Source organism: Podarcis liolepis, assembly GCF_965112155.1.
Source record: "Podarcis liolepis genome assembly, chromosome: 5".
Classification (NCBI taxonomy): Eukaryota; Metazoa; Chordata; class Lepidosauria; order Squamata; family Lacertidae; genus Podarcis; species Podarcis liolepis.
Window position 1 is genome coordinate 14,060,802 of NC_139556.1, and position 18,319 is coordinate 14,079,120.

General features: G+C 41.9%; 1 protein-coding gene across 4 annotated transcripts in view; it reads right to left on the reverse strand.

The window, feature by feature from the left end:
• The window catches only part of NSD2 (nuclear receptor binding SET domain protein 2), a 76,484-nt gene that overhangs the window by 45,301 nt on the left and 12,864 nt on the right, over positions 1-18,319 (reverse strand). For 3 of the 4 annotated variants that reach the window (XR_014525889.1, XM_083502171.1, XM_083502172.1), the window contains exons 2-8: positions 14,227-14,304; positions 12,848-13,471; positions 9,528-9,693; positions 7,683-7,849; positions 6,251-6,733; positions 1,162-1,306; positions 136-213 (exon numbers count right to left, since the gene is read on the reverse strand). Coding sequence is in view for 3 of the 4 variants with exons in the window: in XM_083502171.1 (XP_083358297.1) it covers positions 136-213; positions 1,162-1,306; positions 6,251-6,733; positions 7,683-7,849; positions 9,528-9,693; positions 12,848-13,441 (1,633 nt within the window). In the remaining variant the exon portion in view is untranslated. The remainder of the gene's footprint in view (positions 1-135; positions 214-1,161; positions 1,307-6,250; positions 6,734-7,682; positions 7,850-9,527; positions 9,694-12,847; positions 13,472-14,226; positions 14,305-18,319) is intronic. The other variant, XM_083502173.1, reaches the window with a different exon arrangement.

Genomic DNA, 18,319 nt, shown 5'->3' on the forward strand with positions numbered 1-18,319 from the left:
GGAGCCATAAAAATTCTGAAGCCAAAGGAACACAACATCTGAGAGAAAAACGATGATTTGTGAGCAATTACATAAAAGGCAGACTTAAGAATTACTCATAATGAATTAATAGTACACAGCACAGATTTCAATTACTTCTGGATCTTGATCTCCTTTTAGGGGATTCTTGAAACACTTTACGCTTGGCCTCGCCCATATTCTTCTGTGACGAACCTTTAGAGATACAGAATGTTGTGCAGTGTTGTTTGTTTGTGTTTGTTTGTTTTAAAATAGACATCCATTATTTTACACATTAAGACAAAGCTGTTAACTTTCCCACAAGATGTTATTTCATACACAGATAACAAAACTGACTGCACTTTTTATACATTTTTTTCCAAAACTGACAAACCTGTCAAACACACCTTCATTCCACTCATTGCCCAAAGCAGCAACCTGATGGCTTAAAATTTCCATAATAATCTAATGAAGTTAATATGCTAAATATTTATTACTTTATTACTACTGCTACTACTTTTACTGAGAAAGATCACTAATATAATTCCCTCCCTTTCTCCTTCAGGTTTATTAATTATTCCAAAGAACTTTTAGTACTATATCGGGATATTGAGCGAAGTGTTAATATCAACCAACCAACCAAAATGCCTTGCAGGCTGTGATGCTATTCTAGAAGACCAGCACAGTGCTCAATTGGTCATTTATAATTTGGAAACATGCATTTCTGATGTTTATGCATGTGTCAACAGTTTCACTTATTATAAAGGGAAATAAAATTACAAATGACAACTGTAATTTTAAGAAGTCTGATTATGTTTAATGATAACATTTAAATGCTAAGGTTATTTCTCCTCATTTCCACCATTCTCACTTTGCTAACAGTGAGGCAGCTGCTTATAGACAGGAAAGGAATGAGAAACCAGCAATATCTAAACAGTAGTTTTACACAGAAAAACTCCGCAGAACAATGACCAAGAAATGCAGACATTATTGACTTTTATTGTAAAGACTGCATTCACGGCTATCATCACGACACACCAAAATTAGAAGTGGAGAACAGCAAAGTCTGCCCGCCCCCCTACAAGTCTCAAGCTGTGTGCTTAGGTTAACACCACCACATATATTAAACTTAGTTAGAGTATACTAGCACAGTTTTACGTTTACCAGTGTCTTCTTCAGATTTAGGAGAGGTCACTATGGCAAATTTTGTGTTATAGCGTGCTTTCTGTTTTTCACTAAGCATGTTCCACTGTGATTCCAGCAGCTCTTCAATTTCGTCACTTGAGGCATCTGGATGTTCAGCAATCACCTGAACAAACATAATACTTGTTCAAAGTAGGAATTAAAACATATACATAGTTAAAACTAACACTCTGCATCTAAAAGTAATAAAGTAGAGATTAAGGTTCCTTTTCATACTGTGGGATCCAGAAGGCAAAGTATTTATTTGTATGCGTTTCTGTATGCTTATTAGCATAATTTAGTAATCTGAACTGGCTTTACATTAATTTGAATATTTTATTGTGCTTGCTGTTATTTTTCCATTTGTGTACAAAGGTTTTTGAGTTTATTTTATAAGGAAAAGTGGAGCATTTTTTTTCTAAACAGGTAAATATGATCTGTAATTATGAAGTGGAAAACTTCTGATCTGGCACAGCATCTGTGATCCTCCAGGTGTTGTTAGACCCAAGTCCCATCTGTCTCAGCCAAAACAGTCAATGGTCAAGGAGGATGGGAGCTGTAGTCCAGCAACATGTGGAAGGCCACCATGGCCTGGGGTCAAGAAACTGAGCTATGAGTCAGGAAGTCCCCGGTTTGAGTCCTGTCTCTGCCATGAATTCTCTGCTCTCTCACCCTTTCTTCATCGTCTCACGGAAGAACAGAGCAAAAAGCCACCTTCAACTTAGCCTTTTCTGGGCAATGCTGCAGGCATTCAGTTCATTCAGTCGCTCAGGCAATTCCTCCTTGCTTGCCCTTGCTTACAGATTTTCGCCCTGTGCTTTATTTAATGCTGGGGGAATCACACTGCTAGGCCACCCTGCTGAGCAGCTGCATGCTTGGTGCCACTGCTGAGAGCACTTCAGTCAACCCATGAGTATAGGAGGGAGGGGTCAGCCCAGCAACTACAAGATCTGTGATGTTGCAGCAGGAAATGCTAACCCAGCCCAAGAACTGCCAGCAGCTACATGCTCGGGGGGGGGGCATTGCAGCTGACAGCAGCTTGCTCAGCATCCACAGAGGGGGAGTTAGGAGAGCTGTTCACCACCACCCTGAGACTGGTGATGTACTAGCTTCTTCAGAAAAAAGTGTAACTCCATCTAGAGCAGGACACATCCCACTCATCCGGTCTAGGTAACCACCCACAAATAGTTCCTCAGTTTTGTCCGGATTGAGCTTAAGTTTATTGGCTTTCACCCAGTCCATTACTAAGGCAAGACACTGATTCAGCACACCTGCTGCTACACCTGCAGCCGTAAAGAACTAAAGCTGTGCAGCACCAGCATATTGCTGACGGCACACTCCAAAATGGCGGATGATCCCATTCAGTGGTTTCATATACATTTTAAACAGCATGGGGGATAAAATCAAACCCTGGCTTCTCAACACTGAAGGTTCCACAGGGTCGTACAAAACTCCCTGAGTGGTCGTCCAGTTAGCAAAGCAATGCCACCCACTCCCAACAGCCTCTCCACAAAAAAGCCATGGTAAATGGTATCAAAAGCTGTCAAAAAATCAACAGGGCACACCAAAAGAAGGCAAGAGGACAACCAAGGCAGATAATTTTCCATTTTCTCCCAGAGCTTTGAACATGACACCAAGTGATTGACAAACCAGTAACCCCGCCCAGCAGTCAAAATGACCCATGGAGGGTGAGCAAGTTCCCTCAGATAGATCCAGTTCCCCATCCCTGACATAATCTTTGTGGACTATAATCCAGTTCATCAGAAGCCTGAAGTGTCATCCTAATTTGCAGGGGCACACATCATTCCATATAGGCATAATAAGCCACCACTATATAGTTATTTAAAAGCAGATTCCATAACATTCCATGAAGACATGGGATATATTTAAGGAAATATCAAATGTCCAGGGTTGTCACCTTTTGTTTCAATATATGTTATCAAGATGGTCTGCTGGGGGATTTCTTATGGAACATGCCAACTATTTTGTCAATTTAAGGGAGGATGAGGAAACTGCCTGCCTGCGGGGGGCAGGTGCCCAAATTTTACCTGTGAGGCAGTCCCCCCCATCATCTGACATCACTGCCCTGACTCCCACCATCAGATGAAACACTCCAAATCTCAACTCAGGAAATGCTGAAAGCTTTATTGATAAAATCAGCACAGTCTCAGCATCAGCTCTAAGTGTATGGTTCAATGATCCACAAGTAGGAGTTTTTGGATACACCGCTAGACATAAGCAAAGGCATCCCAACAATGGACTCGCCCCTCCTGCTCTGGTCCCAAATGAGAAGACTCTGCTTGCAAGCGGGTGCTCCTGATGGGGAGGGGCATGTCTGCTGGGAGGGGCACTGGCGATGGGACCTGTGTTGAACTCTCCAGCTCTCATCACACCTCCAATTCAACCAGCTCCACTCATACTCCAACTACCTATTGGGCTACCTGGGAATTTGGCTCTGAAGAGATGGAGAAGGAACTGGCCCAGTTCATGCTGCCTCCCCGAGATTGGCGCCTGGCAACGGCAGTGCAGGACTCTCTTACTACCTGAACTTTCCCCCACTGTCAGCTGTGGGGTCCTCTTCCCCTTCCTGAGAAAGATCCTGCCATCCCCACTCCATCCCAGCTGAAACTACAGGACCCATGATGGCTGGGAGGACTGATGGGTGAGAGAAATGGAAAGGGACGTGTTTCTCTTTAGCACAACTTTTCACATGGCGAATCTGCATCTGCTGCCAAAGGGGGCATTTCCCTCACTGATTTGGGAGGGGGTTCTGTACAAATATACATGGAGTCCTCTGCTAAAACAATAAAGGGAAACCCCCTCTTTCAGCAGGGGATTCCGACGCATAGCCCCTCCCTGAATCAGGACTTCCTACTAAAATGATGCCCCCACCCCCATCATTTTAGCAGAGGATCCCATGCAAACCTACATGGGACCCTCTGTTAAAACAACTGTGGTAGGGAGAGAGAAACCAGTGTTCGAACCCCCCCCCCAATTGTTCTAGGAGCATTTTGCAACAGGGAATTTCACTGGTGCAAGCAGTTTCTGAGCTCTGGGCACAGTACTGCATCTACAATTTCAGATTAAAACTGCAGAGTGGAAGGAAAGGAGGACCTTTTACTGCCTCCCCACTTCCAGTCACTCTCTGAAGACTGGGTAAGAGACCCTCTTAAGAATATTAGGGAGGTGGGCAGGGGAAGGACTAGACCATGTGAAAAATGAACATGATATTTTAGCTGCTGTTCATTCATTTTCAACTTTGTAGTCTTCTTATAAAAAAACATGCCTAGACATTCCATTGTTGCACCCATAATCTAGGCTCCTAGCTTTCATATCTCAGTTTCTAACACTGTCAGAAACTATTCAATTGTTCAAAACGTAAAAATAAAATGACAAAATTATAGATATTTAATCTAGTGAACAATTCTTGCGATAGACTGATTTTTGTTCTTTGATATGTAAAAATCTACAGCACAAATGACAGTGATAATGGCCTGGTTTGTACTATGGTTGAAGACAGAGAAGGTGAATCTCAGGCTAATGCAGCCCTTTAGTCTCCTCTATCCAGTCCTTGGGACCTAGGCCACTGTCCTTTGCCAGGCTACACCCTTCACTGCCTTTACTTCACTCCCTCCTCAACTGCTGGAATGTGTACTTGAACTGTGAGGCCTTTTGCTTGCGCGGAGACAAGAGGATGGAGGAATGGAGAGGGGGTTGAAACATTTGGCTTTTGTGTGGCTGGAATGCAACCTATTGTGCAAAAGGTGAAAGTCTGCCTACTTTTGACTCTGGCCTCACCCACTTTTGGCTCTGGCTGCATACACTCATGAAGATTTCAAAACGTTACCCACAAAGAAATGTGGTCCTAACATTGAAAAAGGTTCCCCCACTGTGAACAAACCTGGCCAGTCTGGCTTGCCTAATCATCCAAACCTGGGCTTGTAGTTTGTTTCTCTCTAAACCAACCATAAATGGTGAGGTCTTTTTCAGACTTGCCACACCTTGTCATGATATCCAAAAGCTGCAGCTAATCGTAAATATGTTGTAACAAGCCAACTTCAAGCCACTGATTATGAAGGTGGCTTGCGCCAACTTTCCACGATTAAGGTTAACCACAGTTCAGGGTTCGGGTGACACACTAAACTGTGATTAATCAAAACAAAAGTGGAAGTTCTTTGCAACTGCGCCAAGCTCTCTTAACAGCTGTACTCATGTTGCCTCAGATACTTTTGGCCTTTGCCTGGAAAATTTTGGTGTATGTTTCACTTACTAAAATACCACTAAAAGGTGCTCATTTTCAATTTATGATTCTCTCTTCATCACCAGGAGTACTCTGCTACCAAGACCACCGTTTCTATACACACAAACATAAGATTCAAGCACATATCCCCCTTTCCCTCAAAGCATCTGCCAAGGTAATGATTGAGGCTGCAAAATACACACAGGGCTTAACCTTTCATCTATGCTGTTTTCCCACCCTAAATCTGCCCTCCAAACTGAACTGCCCCACCAGAGAAAACTCAGAACTATCAATGTATTTCAAATAGGTGGAGGGGGGCGGGGAGACAGACAGACAAACAGACACTGGGTCAGAGATGAACAACCCTTTAAGTCTGTATACAGAATAGTGGTTGAAGTGAGGATGAGATCTGAACTGGTTTACATAATCTACCTTGACCACAACACTGAAGAAATGTTCGCAGTTCCACCCTCAATAACCAAGACTTCTGTTTTGATTTAAAAGCCCATTTACGCATAATGCTGCTTTGGGGATCAAATGCTTCTAGGCCATCACAAGTCACTCTCTCAGTTTAAACTATTTCACATATTTGATGGCAGGAGAAAATAAGTTAACCCCGTGCATTATGCTTGATCTCCTCTGAGGAAAGATGGGGTATATTAATATGTTTCTGTATGCACACATGTGTGCATGTGTGTATATTTATGAGAGAACAGAGAGAGTTCATGTATTAAGAGTGCTTGTGGCACCTCTGGGACACTATCACAAGGAAAACAGATATGCATATGAATAAAGCTTCGTAATACAAGTTCTGAAGGCAAATGCACAAACCTCATCTCTGTGCTTCTGACAAAAAACCAAGAACTGAGAAACTGCATCTCCCTTTCTGTTTCGTGGGGTGTACGCAACAACTTTTTTCCTAGCAACAGGAGAGCCTGTGCTCCTTTTGGCTTCTCTGCCTTCAAGGACTTTTTCAGGGGTGATATTCTTAACTGGTTCAATGCCTTCGTCTGATTCATTCAATGCAAGCAGTTTTGCTCTCCTCCTCCTCTTGGTAGGAATATCAGATTCTTTCTTTGATTTCAAAGTCTGAGAAATGTCTTCATCTGTGTAAATTTTATCCATTTCCTCCAGAGACTTCACAGCAAGACCTGCTTCTTTGGCCACTTGAGGATTGAGAAGAGGTCTTCCCCTAACATAAATGAAGGTGTACTTGACTTTTCGTTCCTCTGCTGTCAGGGACAATGCATCTTTTGCTTGCTTAACACCCATCTCCCACTGGGGGCGTAGTTTTCCTGAAACAGGTTTTAACATCTGCAGAGAAGCACACCAACAAGAGAATGAAACGAAAACCTTACCTGTAGGGATCATGAAAAATGTCGGTCTCCTATTAATATTTTCAAATGAAGCTTTTACTCCCAAAATGTAAAAAAAAAAGCTACTAAACAAGGGATGCTGAATTGTGCAGGGAACAATGACTTGGAAAGAAATGTGCCATGGCTGAAGCAGTAACACACCCAATAACAACATGACATACGAAGTAACATGGCTGAGCTATGGCATTATGCTAAAACTGTAAATGTGACAACATGAGGACGGGCCTTTTCTGTGGTGGCACCTGTAGAATGCCCTCGAGAGAGAGGCTCACCTCGTGTCATCATTGCATATCTTTAGGAGCCAGGTGAAAACAATCCTCTTTATTCTATAGCCTGTTATTATGATGTGTAAATTATGTTACTAATGTTGTACACTACCCTGGGATCTTTGGATAAAGGACGGTATATAAACTGAAATGAGGGACGCGGATGGCGCTGTGGGTTAAACCACAGAACCTAGGACTTGCCGATCAGAAGGTCGGTGGTTCAAATCCCCATGACGGGGTGAGCTCCCGTTGCTCAGTCCCTGCTCCTGCCCCCTAGCAGTTTGAAAGCACATCAAAGTGCAAATACATAAATAGGTACCGCTCCGGTGGGAAGGTAAATGGCGTTTCCGTGTGCTGCTCTGGTTCGCCAGAAGCAGCTTAGTCATGCTGGCCATATGACCCAGAAGCTGTCTGTGGACAAACGCCGGCTCCCTTGGCCAATAAAGCGAGATGAGTGCCGCAACCCCAGAGTTGGTCACGACTGGACCTAATGGTCAGGGGTCCCTTTACAAATAAATTTATAAATTGAAATAAATAAATACACATGCATGCAGTGGCACATGTGAACATTCAAGCAAATAACTGAACAACTATGTTAATACATAACACATTAATATTTACCTTTATCTTCTCTGCTTTGGTAAGGGAATGCTTTGCACTTTCCTGGCACAATTGCTCAAATTGCTCTTCTCCTTTGAAAGGTACAAGACTCTTCTCAAATACCCAGGCTCGTTCTGGGGCATCTCCAAAGAATTGAACATGATATTGGCGAAAGCTCTTCTTTTGTCCTGAAAAAGGTAGCAGGCACACTTATATAATTATTTTGTCACCTAGAAATATTAATATAAACATACATAAATGTAAAAACACATTTAACGAAAAATGGAAAAAGGATTAACCTTTGTTTCTTTCAGGCTCTGATCTCTTAATATATAGGTTTAGATTCTTTTTTTAAAAAAATCATGAACTCTGTTATGTCACACACATGCAGAGAGAGACAGAGAGAGAGAGAGGGAGAGGGAGAGGGAAACGTTTGGAAATATAAATTAGTTTTAACTGGACAGTTTAAAGAAATAGGGCATTACTCAATGCAGTCCTTTGAAAAAGGCCTTGCAAAAGTCAATATTATTACTAATCTCAAACAGTTAATTTTTTTCAGAAGCATTCAGTAGTGAGGGTCTAAAGATTGAAAAATAGCAACCATGACACACATGAAGTTACAGCTTGGCCAAGACAATCTCACCATGTAAACAGCTACATAACTGGGTTCTATTATACTATTGGGAGAACTTCCACCTACACTGGATCACAGGAAGGTGCAGTGGCAAGGTTTATAGCAGGCATAGGCAAACTCGGCCCTCCAGATGTTTTGGGACTACAATTCCCACTACCCGATCACTGGTCCTGTTAGGTAGGGATCATGAGAGTTGTAGTCCCAAAACATCTGGAGGGCCGAGTTTGCTGATGCCTGGTTTATAGGGTATGGTTGAAAGAAGGGGGCAGGTCAGAGACTATGTGAGTCTTTCCCAACCTGGTGCTCTCTATGTTTGTACTACAACTGGGCATGATGGCTGGGGTTGATAGCTGTTAAGTCCAAAACATATGGAGGACTCTTGGCTGAGCTATGGTATCATGCTAAATCTGAAAATTAGCAAAACAAATCAAAAACACTGTCCCTATATCTTGTCTGCAACAAGCTTATAAGTCTTGTTTTGTGATTTAACTGTGGAAATTGCATGAGCGGAAAAGAAAACCAATACAAATAGTCGCCTAGAAGAGATTGACTCAGAAGAACTCAAATTATTTTTCTTAGTAGACAAAAAGCATGACACCAACTGTTTAATTCTTATCTATAGAGTCAGTAAAGTATACAATAAATCAATGAGTAGTAAATGATCAGTTCAATACACTACGATCAAAATATCTGTAATAATCTTATTCAAATTACAACACTACAGTGGTGCCTCGCAAGACGAAAATAATCCGTTCCGCGAGTCTCTTCGTCTAGTGGTTTTTTCGTCTTGCGAAGCAACCCTATTAGCGGCTTAGCGCTGTTAGCAGTTTAGCGGTTATTAAAGGCTTAGCGGCTAAAAGGCTATTAGCGGCTTAGAAAAAGGGGGGGGGAGGCGGAAAAAAATCGGAACACTCGCAAGACGTTTTCGTCTTGTGAAGCAAGCCCATAGGGAAATTCGTCTTGCGAAGCAGCTCAAAAACGGAAAACCCTTTCGTCTAGCGGGTTTTCCGTCTTGCGAGGCATTCGTCTTGCGGGGCACCACTGTATTCACATTTATTTTAGCTATTTCTCTAATACAAAGCTTAGTACAACTTGTAAAGCTTACATCTTTGTTTATTTAAGCCAACAGAGACACATAAAATATCCCAGTTTACTGGTGGCTTTCCTTTTAGTTTTGGGGCCTAACATAGAAATAGCTGCAAATGCAAAACTACCAAAGACAGAGGACATACCATTTAGTTTTGTGAAGTTGTAAAGAAGAGGATCAGTTGAAATCATGCACGGCCACCAGGGATAGCCAGATACTTTGGACCATACCAAGTCTCCTACATTGTACTTCAATACATGAGCTTTGTCATCTTTTCCAAGTAGTAAAGAAGAATCTTCTTTAGCAGGAATCTTTTTAGAGAAAGAAAAAGGCATTTACAAATTCTAGCAACTTGATCAAACAAAAATATTTTCATATTTGAGTGCGCAGGGAATGAAGAATGTTCCATAAATCACGCTTAATTGGTAACAATACACCGTGTGCCTGGAGCATTGCAAATGAATGGTAACTTTAACTGGAATGTTCATGAAAACGTTTAGCCATATGAACTAAGTTTGGGTCACAGATCCACAGCTAAAGGGATACAACTATCAGGGCACCCATCGTACTTTTGCAAGGCTATGAACTTTCTGTTATTTGGTAACAGGGAAAATATATTACTTCGAAATGAAGAGTGAACTCCAATTTTAAAGGAACAAGGGAGCCTCAGCTTCTCTGGAAGTAAAAGGAGTTGAAGCGACAGCTACCGAAAGCCACAACTGGTATTAATTGTTGCTTTAGAGCCCCTAGATATTACTGTTATTGGAATTTTCAGGAACACAAGTCTCAGTACCACTTCACACATAATGTGTCAAAAAGCATATACTTGCCATTTCATGTGCAGTGGGGAGCAATGGCTGAGTCCTGACTTTCTGACATATGCACCAATAAAATTCATATCTGCTGTACAGACACATGACGTTTTTAGGCACATGCATAAAACAGGTTGAGGATATATTATCAGTGTTTATGCGATTCAACCCTGTATTCATTTTACAAAATCGAGTTTCTAGCTCCAAGGCCGTGATCACAGTGTGTGTTTGTGGACCATTCTAGAAAGGTCAAGGAACTTTCTTTCTGGTCAGTCTTCCAAAATAATTTCATACACCACATGCAAAGGCTGCAAGGACTCCCAAGAAACCTTTGTGATTCAAGCTGTCAAGAGAATTAAATGGTAGCAAACAAACAATTTTTCCATATGCTGTATCAGAAAGCCAGTACTATTTAAGGCTAGTTTATACATCCAATAATATTAACTCATAAAGCTCCTCTTGCATTGTACTACTTGAGGCTGCAGGTGCACACATGGAGAGGAGCATACATGAAAGGTAAAGCACAGGTACCTTAAATTGGACTCTGAATAAAGTAGGTGGACGTATGATTCTTCCAAAATTGTTATAACATGGGCAGTCATGGATGTACCAGTCAAAATGCTGGAAGCTGTGTTATCCACTTACTGGACGTTCTGAGTCATCTTTAAGGAATGTCCCACATATAACACATTACAGTAATCCAACTAGGAGACTACCAGAGTGTGAATCATCGTGACTATCCATGTCCAGGAATGGCTGCAGTTACTGCTAAAAGACCCTCTGAACCACATAGGACATTGACTATTTTAGATTAAGAAATACATGAAAACTTTATACCTGCCATTTCAGGGAGAGTACAACTTCAGAGAAACCTGATTAGAGTCTGATTGGCAGGTGGGTATGGGTTTTTGGTGGAAAATGTCATAGCTGGCCAAAAGTGGCCCGCGGATTAGAAGTTATCTGTAGCACATGGAGGTTCTTATTGATCAGAGGTAAATGGGCCCCTCTGGTACTTTACTAACATCTTGCAGGACTGCATATTGAAAGGACAACTTAGCTTCTAGCTGGCTTCCGATTATTACACCTACTTAAGGCAAAATAAGTAACTCAAAAAAGAAACACAACAATACTGACACCTCCTTTTTTTTACTCCTAAGTTTATTTTTAGGGACATGGGTGGTGCTGTGGGTTAAACCACAGAGACTAGGACTTGCCAATCAGAAGGTTGGCGGTTCGAATCCCCGCGACGGGGTGAGCTCCCGTTGCTCGGTCCCTGCTCCTGCCAACTTAGCAGTTCGAAAGCATGTCAAAGTGCAAGTAGATAAATAGGTACCGCTCCGGCAGGAAGGTAAACGGTGTTTCCGTGCGCTGCTCTGGTTCGTCAGAAGCGGCTTAGTCGTGCTGGCCACATGACCCGGAAGCTGTACGCCGGCTCCCTCGGCCAATAAAGCAAGATGAGCGCCGCAACCCCAGAGTCGGCCACGACTGGACCTAATGGTTAGGGTCCCTTTACCTTTACGTTTATTTTCCCTGGTCTCTTGCTGGGACATTCATACACTTTGAGTGAAAGGTACTTGGCACCTAACTGTACAAACAATGACCCTAGAGAGCTATCCCTTCAATACAGCAAATACAACTTTTAAAAAAATTCAAGGGCAGCATAGGCAGAAGCCCAGCTGAGAAAAATTATCTCCTTCACATCCATGAAACACATTCTTTACGGATCATAAAGCGCTATACCAAAGTTGCTTGGTATAGCCTTGTTACCTTTTTAATTAATAACCAAGTGCTTCAGAATGAGTGTGTGTGAGATGCTAGATTCATTTTGCATTCGGTTGCACAAAGTCTGAACAGCAAAATGTCTCAGTAAAACGGTCCATCTAAACATAGGTAGCTAAACCAAGATGGTTGGGGCTGAAGGAGATTTTAACTGGAGGGCACCATGTTGGCTAGCTACCCAGGTAGGGTAGGAGATATAGAAGTATAATCAGCCGTACCAACAGGCTAAAAAATAGCTTCTATCCGTGGGGTGTTAGGCTGTTGAACGGAAAATAGCATAGAGCAATTGCCTTGAAAGGGGGGGGGGTGTTGTTCAATAAGCACAAAGAGTGGCATGAGATTGAGGGGGGGAGAGACTCGTTTAATTTCATTGTACACAGGTTGTACAATGACAATAAAGGTATTATTATTGTTATTGTTTATGATGATGATGTTGCTTTGGTGCATCAAAGTTAATACAAATAGTCCCTCTTCAATAGCCTGTCAACTGGAATCGTTTCATCATCATCATCAAAATGAAGATGAAAAATTTGTTTTCATAATTATGATTCAAAACTGGACCTTAATGGTCCATTATCATTAAATACATTATTAAAACTTCCCCTATTATTAGATTGTCTGTCTCAAGTTCACTCTGGGGAGCGCCAGAGAAGGGGAAGGATGAAATGGACTCAAATGAGTGAAGCATGGGGATGGCATGTCTATTCTCTCCAACTTCATTTGCTAGACTTATTAATAGACTCTGAAGCTCAGAACCTTGTAGGAGCCATCAGCTGCTACCTGACTGATCAGTTAGGAAAAAACAGGTCAAACATTGGTAACTTTGGCTGACACGAGTTACCCAAAGAGCAGAGGTAGCAAATAAATTCTGTACCTTCTCATCAGAGGAACTAGATGTGTTTGATGCCAATGCCGCTTCAACAAAACCCTGTTCAAGTAAGGAATCATATTTGATGCTTCTTTTTCTATTTCTCCTTTCCTTATTTGCTGGCTTCTGCTCATTTTCCTCTGCCTGAGACACATCTATTCCATTGTCACCACAAATTGAAGATTCAAATAGAGGCTTTCCATTCATGTAGGTTTTAGTGATTTTCAGTTTAATCTCTGGAGAACCATTCTTGACAGGTGTAGTGTTAGGTGGAGTTGCAGGTTCTTTTATATCCTCAGACTCAAAGCGCAGCTTGGTGTCTTGTGTTGCCGATTCTCCATTAAACACACGAGAAGTGAGATCTTTCAGTTTGTTCGCAGGAATAAATGGGAGAGCATCGTGGCCATTATATTTCGGCATAACGTCCTCCTGTAGTGTAGCAGAAAGGTGTGTTTTGCCCAGGTAAACAGAACACTCACGATTCACTTCACAGTTCTGTGTTTTCCCTGTAGGATTTCCAAGGATCTCTGGTACTTGCTTCATTTTAATGTGGTTGACCCTTTTTTTGGCTAGAAGCAGAGAGCTACTTTTGAAATCCATTCAGTCAAAAGGATTTCCAGTTTTGTACCGCTGCATTAAAACAGAAGAAAAAGAAAGGAAGAACCATTAGTATTAGAATATTTATTTATTTTGAATGCTGCTTTGGTGTATATTACTTAATATAATTTAGAGCACGCGGTCAGAAACTTACCCAGGCAACATCCCCACTCAAGCAAGTCGGCATTCTATTTACCAGAGGCTCTTTTTACTATATTTATACCAGGTTTATATCATTTTGAGGGCAAACTAGTTTAGAGCATTAACACTTCCAATTTTAAAACTATATGATCACCAATACCATTACTGTTCATTAGATTATCCTTAGGAAGTCATTATCTGGATCTTGAAATCTGGCAAGCACTGGTTCTCATGTGTCAATAAAGGTGAGTAGGGTTCAGAATTCATCAATGGCTGAACAAGAGACACCATTCACTTCAAAGCTGCAAATCTGAGGGCTTTGCCAAACCCCTCTCCCCCATTAGCTCCACCAAACAAGACAATTAAGTGCTGTAAGAGAAATGCCAGACTCTAGAAAGGGGTTGTGATGTCTTGTGCCCCTACATGGCTGCATTTGCCTGCTTTTCACCCACCTCATTAATTTAGTCAGTCAGTCAGTCAGTCGACTGCAATGCAGATCATATGCTCCAAATCATTGTTTAAACAAACAGATCTCAAAGGAAGAAATTTAAAATGTGCATCTAAACTTAAACCAGTCAACGCACCAGGAACCAATGGTTTTGCTGGAGCTTTGTATTTAGAAATTCAGAATATTCTATTGCCTCTACCTGGAAAACTCTTTAATGAAGTTAAGGAAGGGGGACAGATTCCATCGTCCTGGAAACGAACCAGAATCATAGTGTTACCTAAACCAAACAAAGATAAAGAACAGGTTGACTCATAGACGGATAAAGCATGCAGGGGTTTGGTTCCGGTGGTTAAACCACAGAGCCTAGGACTTGCCAGTCAGAAGGTTGGCGGTTCGAATCCCCGTGATGGGGTGAGCTCCCACTGCTCAGTCCCTGCTCCTGCCAGCCTAGCAGTTCGAAAGCACATAAAGTGCAAGTAGATAAATAGGTACCACTCCAGCGGGAAGGTAAACGGCGTTTCCATGCACTGCTCTGGTTCACCAGAAGCAGCTTAGTCATGCTGGCCACATGACCCAGAAGCTGTACGCCGGCTCCCTTGGCCAATAAAGCAAGATGAGCGCCACAACCCCAGAGTCGGTCACAACTGGACCTAATGGTCAGGGGTCCCTTTACCTTATATGCAAAAACACATATACTCAAACCATGGGAACCACCCCATCAGGCGGCTTCCAGAGGCAGGCATGGAGAACCTTGCTGAAAAGTTCTTTTTGTGTCAGGCGTTTCTGCCTTGCTTGGCAAGCAAGGCCCTCTCCATGCCTCAACCCTGGAGGCCCTGGGGTGTTCTCGTGAGATCTTGTGGGAGCACCCTGCACCCCTCGTCTAAACAAGGTTGCTTCCCAAACAAGGCAGAAAGCTTAAAATCTCTTTTTGCACTGGGTTGGAATTGCGCAAGTTAAATACGATTGTACTGTGTTTCCAATTAACACTGATGCTAAATTGTTCAAATGTTCTTATAGAACATCCTTCAAATTTAGACCAAAATACATACAATTAGAGCAAACTGGTTTTATTAAAACATGATTAACTGCTAATTCCTTCAGCCACATGTTAAATGTAATTCATCATACTAATCTTAAAGAGTCAAAGGCACTTTGTGTTGTTTGATGTGACAAAGGCCTTTGACAAATTGGAGTGGATTCTCTTTTAAGGTCTTAGAATTTATGGGAATTGACAAGTTATTCAAATATAAAGATATTTATATAAAAATAGCCAGACATGCATCAGAGCTAACAGATAGGACTCTGATGCTTTTCAAGCAAATAAAGGAACAAAACATGGCTGTCCATTGCTGCCGATGTTATTAGGCAACGTTTCCATTGCCAAGGCAAACACGTCACACAATAATCCTAATGCTACTGATGGTGAAACACATTAGCTAATTTATTTGCAGATGACATTGTGTTAATGATCTTGAACCTAAATGAAGTTATGCCACATGTAATGAATGTAATTAAAGAATATGGATATATAGCAGCTCTTTAACTGAAGGAAACGAATTGGCAAATATGCAAGAATAAATAAATACCTAGGTGTAGATATCCCCCAACACTGAAATTTAACATTTCTATTTCATTTACAACTGTTAATCCAGCAAATAAAATAACAGCTAAAAGAATAGGACAGTTATTCACTTTCTTGGCTTGTAAGGATAGCAGCAATTAAAATGATTATATGCCCAGTCAGCATATCGTGCAAATGATGAATTATTCTATTTTTATTATAATTTCAAAAAATCACCAATACTTATTAATAGTACACACTGAGATCAAGGAAAAAATCATTCTTGCATCTATAAATTCAGACAAAAAGAGGGTATCAAAAACCATGCTGAACAATGCTGCACATTCTTATGAACGTGGGGCTACCTTTGAAGGTGACTCAGAATCTACATCTAATCCAGAATGCAGCAGCTAGACTGCTGACTTGGAGCAGCCAACAGGACCATATAACACCGGTCCTAAAGGATCTACATTGGCTCCCAGTCCGTTTCCGAGCACAATTCAAAGTGTTAGTGTTGACCTTTAAAGCCCTAAATGGCTTCGGCTCTGTATACCTGAAGGAGCGTCTCCACCCCGATTGTTAAGCACAGACAGAGATCCAGCTCCGAGGGCCTTCTGGTGATTCCCTCGCTATGAGAGGTGAAGTTATACGGCAAGAGACTGCGATCTACTCACAGAGTGAAAAACTGATCTACCCCCTTTTTTGCGGTTCAGGTCAAGGTTGTTGAGCTTTTTTTTAGGGAGGAGGGAGGCCCTGTTTTCTGGGGGTGCAGGACAAAAATGATCACGATCTGTTAGACGTACCTGTTATAGGGTACCAGACAGAGGGCCTTCTAAGTAGTGGCACCTACCCTGTGGAACACCTTCCCATTAGATATTAAAGAGATGACTTTTGGAGGACATCTAAACACAGCCCTGCATACAGAAGTTTTAAATGTTTAATGCTTTATTGTGTTTTTATATTTTGCTGGAAGCCGCCTTGAGAGGGTAAAATATAAATATATTATTCTTATTCTTATTATTCTTATCAATGTATTAAGCATACAATAAACAGGAATACGCATTCCAGGATTACCATTATACCACAATGCATCTCACATAAAAATATATAATTTCAATACTAAAAAGTAATACAAAAAGAATGTTGATAACAATGGAAATGGCTGGAAAAGCCAGACAGAACTTGAGAGGGCCTCAGTATTTAATTCATCCATCTCAAAAAACTAAATCAGTTAAGACTCCCTTTTTAAAACAAGACATGCTTCTTTGGGGGTGGGGGGGGGATTGTAAATATAGATATAGATATAGATATACGGTAGATATATAGATATAGATATAGATAGAGTATATCCAATGTCAAAGATTTTTATATTGGTAATAACCCCAAATCAGGCGATCTACTACATTTAGAACTTAAACATACTTGGTTCCAAATCAATCATGCAAAAATACCACTTCGTACTTTAGAAATGTTTGTAATTTCAACAGGAAACAATAGCAAATAACTTCTGTCAGAAACTTATAAATTCTTAATTGAAGAATACATGGGATACATATACCAGTTCAGAAACAACCTGGGAACCAGCAAATGAATATTAAAGATGAACCGTGGAATGTCATGTAGAAAAACACTCAAATCAGTGTCAGCTAGAATTAAAGCAGATTCCATTAAAATGATACAGTGGTGCCTCGCAAGACGAAATTAATTCGTTCCGCAAGTTTTTTCTTCTTGCGAGTTTTTCGTCTTGCGATGCACGGTTTCCCATAGGAATGCATTGAAAATCAATTAATGCGTTCCTAGGGAAACCGCCTTCAGACCAGGTCCGGGGACAGTCTGTCCCCCGACCTCTTCTGAAGGCTGGGGGGGGGGACAAGGGCTTTTCTTCCCACCCCCAGCCTTCAGAAGGCTGTTCTGAAGGCTGGCGCTGGGAAGAAAAGCCCTTCTTCCCACCTCCCGCCCCGCAAGCACCGGGGACAGGAGGGCTTTGCTGCCGCCCGCCAGCATTTTAAAAGCCCCTGCTGTCCCGGGGCGATTTTAAAATGCTGGCGGGCGGGAGCGAAGCCTCCGCTGTCCCAGGGAGATTTTAAAATGCTGGCGGGCGGGAGCGAACGCTTCGCTGCCGACCCCCAGCATTTTAAGATCGCCCGGGGCAGGCGGGGGGGAAGGCAGGCGGGGGGGGGGAGCAAAGACTTTTGCCCCCCGCCGGCCTTCAGAAGAGGTCCTCTTCTGAAGGCTGGCTGTGGGCGAAAGTCTTTGCTCCCGACCGCCAGCATTTCCCTATGGGCTTTCGTCTTGCGATGCAAGCCCATAGGGAAATTCGTCTTGCGAAGCGCCTCCAAAACAGAAAACCCTTTCGTCTTGCGGGTTTTCCGTCTTGCGAGGCATTCGTCTTGCGGGGTACCACTGTACTTTGCTGGTATCTTACTGAATAAATTCAAACATAACCTTGATGTGTTGGAGAAAATGCATTGAAAGAGGAATGTTTTACTGTATGTGGTGGTCCTGCAAAGTATTATTGAATTTTTGGTCAGAACGGGTGGGAGAGTGGGCTACTGGTTTGTTCTTGTTTTTATTATGTATTATGTGTTTTTTATCTTGTAGTTTTATATACTGTCCTGAGATCTACAGATTAATGGTGGTATACAAAAATTTTGTGTCAACTTTGGCTGACTTCCCTCATGAAAAATTGATCCTATAAAATTACAGCACAAAGAAAAAGTGCAGAAGCTGA